This window comes from Mycteria americana, chromosome 19 (assembly GCF_035582795.1).
Source record: "Mycteria americana isolate JAX WOST 10 ecotype Jacksonville Zoo and Gardens chromosome 19, USCA_MyAme_1.0, whole genome shotgun sequence".
In the NCBI taxonomy this organism is placed as follows: domain Eukaryota; kingdom Metazoa; phylum Chordata; class Aves; order Ciconiiformes; family Ciconiidae; genus Mycteria; species Mycteria americana.
The window spans coordinates 2652753-2660835 of record NC_134383.1 but is presented as its reverse complement, the minus strand read 5'-3'; the positions used below and the strand labels follow the sequence as shown (position 1 = coordinate 2660835).

Sequence of the window (8083 nt, the reverse complement as noted above, 5' to 3'; positions counted from 1 at the left end):
CCAAGCAAAGACCTTGTGATGTTAGTGTTCTGTTCCCAAGTTTGATGCCATATGCCAAACTTCAAAGTGCTTCACTTGAAGATAGTAAGTTGTTGTTTACTTTATAGTTCTCATTTCTTTGGCAGACTTTGTTGGGGATGTAAACTTTAATTTGTATTTTTATTTGTCATTTTAGAAAGTATATTTGTTTGCTATTGTTCAAAATAACAAAGGTTACAGAAAACTTAGAGCTTAACAGCTCCCCAACTCTGGTGTGATTTTTCTTTTTTTCCATCTATGTCCCAAGAAACTGCTGTATTAGAATACACTGGAATTCAGTCTTGAATTTTTTTAACCAGCTTTCCTTTTGTGAGGAGCCTTGTGTCCAGTCTGAAGCCTTTTTATCTTCTGTATGATTTTTACAGCAGATGTGCCTGTGTTGGAGATTTGTGTCAAGGTCTTTCATTTTGCAGTACAGCTACACACACTGACTTTCTGCAGTAAGAGATGCAAGAATGTTTATCTGGAACTTAATTGCTGAGTTAGTTGCTGGAAGTATTTACATGGTCTCTGAGGAAGGGGAACCCTATTAAGATCGCTTCTAGTGATGTCAGGGGAAATTAATCTTAGCCAAATACTACTTTGAATTAAGCACTTCAAGTTTGGACCACCTCACTTGATTTAGTATTAGTTGACTACCCACATAAAGTGGAAGTCCTGCTTATTAATGTTTCTAGATGGAAGGTTGTTCATATTTCAAGCTTGTTCTAAACTGTTGCTTAAATTTATTGAGTTGCTAATTCCTCACATTCATCTGTGCCTTTATTAAACTTCCAGTGGAAGAATATTCAGCTTATTAGGTTCTGGAAAGGCTGTGCCTGTGTACCATCAGGTCTGTACTGCGGGAAGATCTGCACTGTGTTGCTGTTGAGACTTGCTCAGAAAGCCCTTTTAAAAAGGACTATTTCCTTGTCTGAGTTTCTCCTGAATCTCCCTATTTGAACCCTTTAAATTTAGAAGCTGTTTGTTGTTGGGGTCTTTTAGCATCAGTACTTTTTTAGCATCAGTACTATTTTTTATGGCTTTCACCTATAAAAATATTTACCTGTTTTTTTTACATAACTCTGACTAGCCAATAACTGTCAAATTAAAAAAAGATGGAATACTTTTACCTGGAAATAGCTTTACCTGGAAAGGTCAGCGCTTACGGATTACGTACAGAATCCATCCTTTTCGTGAAAAACCTACATATCAGAATATAAAATTGTAACTTGAACTCAAAATAGTAAATATAGTTAGTTGCCATAAATTGTTAGCAAAGTATAGGTGAAAATAAAATGAAACCAGGCATGAAGCAGAAAATGCACATAAGACAGTAGTAGATAGTGTATCCAAACAAACTCAGAAATCATAACTTGAATCCTATATTAATGCAACACTAAAATTGCATGACTAAATAGTCAAAGAGAAAGAAGTGTGAGAGTTAAGAAAAATAGGGGGATTGATATGTATTTGTAGTAATAGAGGTAGTGCATGAACCTCTTTAATGATAGTCCACACAGGGTGCCCAGAGGGGGCTACATGGTTGAATGTGACCTTTGCTTTGCTTGTTTTCATGTTTGTTGCCATTTAAGTTACTGACACATGCTTTCCTGCCATGCTAATTTATCCTGTTGCCGAGAAATCCTGTGATCTCAGGGTAACTTTTGTTAATGAGGCATGCACAAATAAGCAAAATCCTTCCTCAGAAGGAGACTAAGAAAAGAGAACAAAAGTAATGGGAAGCATAAAGTTCAAGAAGATGGATATTTGCTTCTAGTGAAATATGATGACGTGTGAAATAATGAACAGTAGTGAAAAGCTCTCAGAATAGATGAAGGTACTACTTTAAGGATGAAGGAAAGTCTTTGTGAATAGGCTATGTGTGAGAGTCATGTTCCCCCACCCCAACCTCTGTAACTAATACCCCCTAAGGATTAGTCATCTACAGAAGAATACTAGCCATTGCTCCTCAGATGCAAATGAAACCCTTCTGACTAGCATGTCCTTACAGTTAAGCTTTTAGCTGTTTGGTATGTTACAGGTGGTTTGCACTTTTCTCTGAAAATTACCAGCTCCTGATACAAGATGTGATACTAGTTTAGATGCGAGTGCCTGATCGAGTGTGCTTAGGTATGTGTAAAAGTGAATGATACAAGTGGAGACAGCAGCTCCCTGTGCTATATAGCACACAGTTTGGGTTAGTGGAGTAATTCAGTGGGAAAATGACATAACTGCCAAGAAAAAAGACTGGTGTGCTGATTTAACTGTTTGCAGCTGTGGACTCTCTAGATCCATTGCGAGGCGGAGAGGAGGAAAGTGTATCTGGAGGCAGAGTGCGAGCTCACAGGTGGATCAGGTTGAGCATCATGTGCTGCACCCTAAGGGAGGTTAATGCTGTTATAAATCTGTGATATCCAAACACTTTGCTGTTGCAAATTGGAGTTGCTCCGGACTGCAGGAAGTTGTGTTTGTTCATTTTAATGCAGTTTATCTACTTTTAGGATGTATTGGGTTAACAACTCAAATCTTAATTTCTGTAACCTGCATGAAACCTTAAAGCTTGCACTGACATAGACAAACCTCTTTTTGTATGTTAACTTGTTAGGCCATGTTGGGGGGGTGTTGTGTTTTTTGGTTGGGTGGGGGGGGGTGTGTTTTTTTTAAAGACTAGTCAGAGAATTAAATGAATAATAAAAACAATGAAAAATGAAAGCTGAAGGAGCTGAAGGACAGAAGAACTTTCATCTTTTTTGACAAGTATTTCACCTTCACTCCTTGACAGTTTCAATTCCTAGATGTCAGATGAAGATTGGGCAGACTCCAGTTTTCTAGGCCTTTAGTGAAAGAGGGAAGGAAACATGTGGTATTCCTAATATTTTTAAATTAAAAGAAGTCATGAAAGTTGCAAAGATATTTTGGAATGTAAGTCTTTCAGCAGCAAAAACTGGTTATAGGGGAAGATAAGGGAAGGAACAAGATTCCCTTTTTTTTTTTTGACATTTGAAGTATTTACTAATACTGTATATTGATGTTTGGTTGGCATTTTTTGGTTTGTTGTCTCTTATTTTTCTTAGGAGAAGTGATAACTATTTAAAAAAAAAAAGCCAAAACTAGAGTCACAAAATGTATGTAATAGTCTTTAATTTGGCATGTGCCAAATTAGAGTCAGTTTGCTTGTGCTGTGGCAATGATTGACCATACTAGAGAAATGAGAATTCATTTCTGTGTGCATTTGGTCTCTCTGCACTGTCTTCAAAAGATTAAAGTGATGTTCCAACATCTCTGCAAGATGCTAGTAGTCGTTAGTAAGCTGTATATTCAGGAACAAAACACACTTTTCAGATGGGAAACTGTACCCCATCTTGAAGCAGCTTCTCCACCTCTTAAGAATTACTTCCCTTTTTTCCTGTCACCATGACACAGCTGAGATTATGGACAAAAGTGAGCTGTTGCTGTTGAATGCACTGTTCCTTCTCAAGTCATTATGAAGAAGTTGCTGGATTTTAAGTATTCCAAGTGGTTTTTCTCTAAATCTTCTGTAGCCCTGGTAAGATGCATGAAAATTGAAGATTTAGAATAGACTGTGATATCTAATCTGCATTTGACTGTAGAAGCAGTGGTGCCAGCTGCTGCTATGCTGCTTCTCCTATAGAAGCCTGCCACTGTGTGCATGTATATAATATACATATTGAGAGTTGTACAAGGATTGCAAACAGCAAAATTTTTTCCTTCAAGTAGGCACACGCCTTTACTCTCCGTGTTCAAAAACAACTGCTAAATAGTACCAGATAACTCCACGTTGTAAGACAAAATATGGTTTGATGTAATGTGGAGGGTTTTTTAAACTAAAAACCTATTTAAACTGGAAGTATAGCTTGTTCTTAATTAGTTTGCATCTCTTCCTCTTGCATCTCAAATAAGATATTTTTAATTAGTGGAGAGCTGTGCTTAGAATTACTTCCGATATCTGAGAGACTGAACTAATGTGGTTACACAACACACACTTTTTATGAATATATTAGTGATAGCTATCAACTGAATGATCTAGCTAAAGAAGTCTTGTCTTTTGTTTGAATGGATTACAGATGTGGCAGCACAAAATGCATCTCTTACCGTGATGACAGAGGTAGCAAGTAGCCTGCTGAGACAGAGATATTCTGTAGTGTTCCAAAACAATTTGTTTTCCAACATTTGCGAAGTCACATATAACGTAATTTTTCTAGTTCCATAGCTGTCTGCAGGAGTTCAGTATTAATTGACTTAATAAAGAGCATTTTATTAATGCTGTGATTATTATCTGGCAATATCTTCATAAAAACATTTTTGTGGAAGTATTCATCCAACTCCTTGATACATTGTTGTGCCTGAATGCCCAGTGTGTAAACAAAATGGCTCTTTTCAGACTCAAAAGCTATAAACGCAGAATACTTTCATCAGTGCTACATGTTAGTGTTATAATTTTGGGAGTAGATGGGTGATTGTATAGACAATATAGAATGTTACTGTGCTTCTGTGGAGTGTTAATCTTCTGTGATTTGTTCTAAATCTACGATCACTTTTTACTTGTGGTATGGGGAGGTAAGGAAATCTTTCAAAACTATTGAAAGAGGATTTTTCTGGAGTCATTCTGCTCCAAGAAACGTGTGGCCTGAAGACTTGTTTTCTTGCTCCCACACTTTCAGAAGAAGGATTTGGTTTCAGTCTTTCAACGGTCTTTGGGAATTGTTGTATTTCTAAATGTGTGCAGCAAGGACATAGGATAGGAAACTTCTGGAAAAGGAAGAAAGTAGGAGACATTGGAACATGAAGCACTGTTCTTGGCCAGAAAGTGTAGTGAAGGTTATAGCAGGATTTGTACCCATGCTTCCCAAATGTATATGACCCATTCTTTTTTTAAAAAGCTTCATTCTTCTAATGAAATTTTACTGGTTGTTGCTCAGGAAGTAAGATCTGTTCAAGGATTTTAACCATGTAAAGATGAAGAATGTCTTTGGCACATTTTTATTTTATACAACATTACTTACTACTTAGTAACTGAAGTGATTATATAGTTGCATAGTCTTACTAACCTTGGAAAACATAAAACTATAGTAGGCACTGATTATTAAGAAATTGAAGTGGACATGGAAGTATTTAAAACTGAAGGAGGACAAATGACTTATCTGGGTTTTTCTAGGGAAATGGATACTTTTGTTATCTGGGAAAACAAAGCTAAAAACTGATTTATTTTTTTTTAAACTCTTTGCAGATGCTAGAAGGTAGGAACTGCAGTGTTCAGGATAATGCCTGATATCTCTGGAGAAAGTTGGCAACATAGACACTTGTAGATAGGCTTGGAAGTGGTAACAGGCTGTATTTGAAATATTTTTACTTTCAGTAAAAGGAATACTCAATTTCAGAGCAAACTGTGGAAGTGCCAAACTATACTGGAAAAAACACCAAGAGTCAGTGTACTTGTAAAGCTAGATCCATCACTAGGATAAGGTGATGGGAGTCAAGCTTCATTGCAAAAAGTAGCACTAGCTAGCCATACAGTTGCAGGATTCTCCCCCTCCTTCTTAGGAGGGGGTGAGAAGTATAGAAGAAGGAAGTATAAATATTTGTGCTACTCAAACTGATTATAGTGTGTTGGATAGATAAACAAGGGTTTGGCATGAGCCCCAGGGAGCAGGCTGCTCTTGGGGTTTTTGGTTGGTTTGGGTTGTCCCCCCCAGTTGTCCAAACCTCCCCTTATTTATTGCTTTACTGCAGTTTCACTTGTTTGGGTTTTTTCCTCTTCTATGCTACACCTAACTTTGTTTCTTTGAAGTGCTGTATAGCTTTGCTTTTATTAGCGTTTCTGTACTGCACACATTTTTCCATGTGCAGTAAGTAGAGTAAAGAGTAAACAGGAGGAAGTTACTGTATTTTTTTGCTTGCATTTGAAGAGAGCTTTGTAAAACACCTAACTATGGGGAGAAAATGCACAGTGACTAAGGTGAGACTAAATGAACCAGAGCTAGGGAAGGAGGCAGTCTTAGAAGTTGCAAGCAAGTGACGCAAGTTTTAGGTAAAGCTTCTACACTGTGTTGTCTATGTGAAGAAAGAAGCTACTGGAAATACCTCAAGTTACTGAGAGGCTGATGCTGTCTGTGTAAATTGCTATTCTAATTAGATTGTCATTAAACTTTAAATACCAAAAAAAAAGCATCAAGATTTTTTGCATTACTCTAGATTGATGAAGGAGGCATTTAGACTTTCCTGAACACCTGATCTATCCAATATTGGAGATACATCTTTCAGTCAAGCAACAAGGTATTACTGTTTTGTGATGGGAATGCAAGATTGCTACAGATTAATCTTTTCATTGGTTTGTAAATAAGAAATACTGGGCTCCATTCCTCTTAAATGTGGAGGTCACCCAAATAATGGTCGTAAACTAGGATAGATGTGGAGAATGAAGGAGAAACCAGCTTGTGTCTCTGGTTGATTTCCAGAGAGACAGTATAAAACAAATTAGAGGAAGGTGAGAAATGTGACACATGGGTTGTTTTTAATAAATATTTCCTGATGTATAAGAATCTGGTCTGGCTTTAGTGGTTTGGTTTGATTACTTTGACATTTTGTAACTTTCTAGTGAAGTGATTTCTTCTTAGGGTAACAAATTGTGCCTGCAAAAAATAAACAATAACCAGAAGTCATTTTATTAGGTGTGATCTTAAATTAGGCCAGGGGGGCTTAAAGGTATGGTTTTTGTGTGGTGTTTTTTCTTAAGCTGCATGAATGATTGTTTGCATCCTCTGCTGCCACATGGCATACAATCAGACCAAATAAGGAAGCAGCTTGCTGGTCTGCCTTTGTAAGTGAGCAAAAGGGGACCTGCTGAGAGAAAGAGCAATTGCTGTAGGGACTAGTCAAAGGGAGTGCAAATCTGACAAGACCAAGTGGGAAGTATGCATTTGGATGGTCCAGTCCCATGCATGTTACTGTTCTTCTTTTGCCTGTCCCTTATTCCTTGCATGTGTGAAGCCAGGCCTTTATTATCAAGTTTTATACATATACCAAGTGTAAGACAGCAAATTAATATTGTAGTTGGAAGGAATGGGAATAGGATGAGGGGGTAACAAATAGGAGCAGAAGCAGGTCACCCATGTGTTTTATTTGCATGGTTTAGAGATAGTGTCTTCATAGTCAAAAGACAGAAACTTTCAAAGGGAGATCTTTGTCATCTTTTAGGTCCTGCCATCTTGAGCATCGCTGTTTCTGTATGCTTCTCAGTGCGCAATGCAGGGTAATGTGAAAGAGGGCAGAGTAGATGCATTATGGAGAGTGCTGTAAATGCCAATAGCTAGCAGAAGACAACAGGAGGAAGCACGTTTTGAAAAGATCAGACATCAGGTTCCCCTAAATTGCTGTATGCTATTACTAGGATAGAAGAAAGTTGCAGAGAGCTGGGAAGGAGGAGGGCAGCATGGAGTGGATAAATACCATTTTAGGTAGCACTTCTTCTGGTGTCCACTGTTACATTTTGAAGAATAAAGGCTATGGAGTAACTAGTGATTAACAGTGAAAATGTTGTGGGATGTGAACCTTTTTTCTTGCTTTCTGTCTAATGACTGTATATATCACTATTTTTATGTGTATTGGTTTTTGATAAACCTAGTTTCAGTGAGTTCTACATTAATTGGACATTGTTTAAAAAAATGCCACACCTATCTTTTTTCAAAAGTTTTAAAATTGTTTGCTTTGGAAAGTAATCTTTTTCTGCTTCAGCTATGTAAGAGTGCATCCTGCATCTTAAAAAAAAAAAAAAAAAAAAAAACCAAACAAAAAACCCCCCAAAACCAAAAAAACCTTTTCACTGATTACAAGGCTAGGTCCGTTTATTCACTCATAGCAGAATCTTATTTTTCTGATGGTTGAGGAAGACAAGTGACTTCTGAAGAGGTTATCCAGCAAAAGCATACTGAAATGAAGTCAATAAATAGTTAATTCTGAATTCAGGTGGGTCTGTAATCAGCCTTACTGGAGATAATGAGGTTCACCTCCTGTGGATTTTTGACTCCTGCATAGCAGCTGTCTC

General features: G+C 37.3%; 1 protein-coding gene across 3 annotated transcripts in view; it reads left to right on the top strand.

Moving 5' to 3' along the window:
* Positions 1-8083, top strand: part of SIK2 (salt inducible kinase 2) — a 59012-nt gene that overhangs the window by 1836 nt on the left and 49093 nt on the right. The window contains exon 1 of one of the 3 annotated variants that reach the window (XM_075521067.1): positions 1-84. This exon is cut by the window's left edge and continues 2 nt beyond it. The exons of the other annotated variants lie outside the window; for them this stretch is intronic. Coding sequence (XP_075377182.1) covers positions 52-84 — 33 coding nt within the window. The 5' untranslated portion in view covers positions 1-51. The remainder of the gene's footprint in view (positions 85-8083) is intronic. 3 annotated transcript variants of the gene reach the window in all.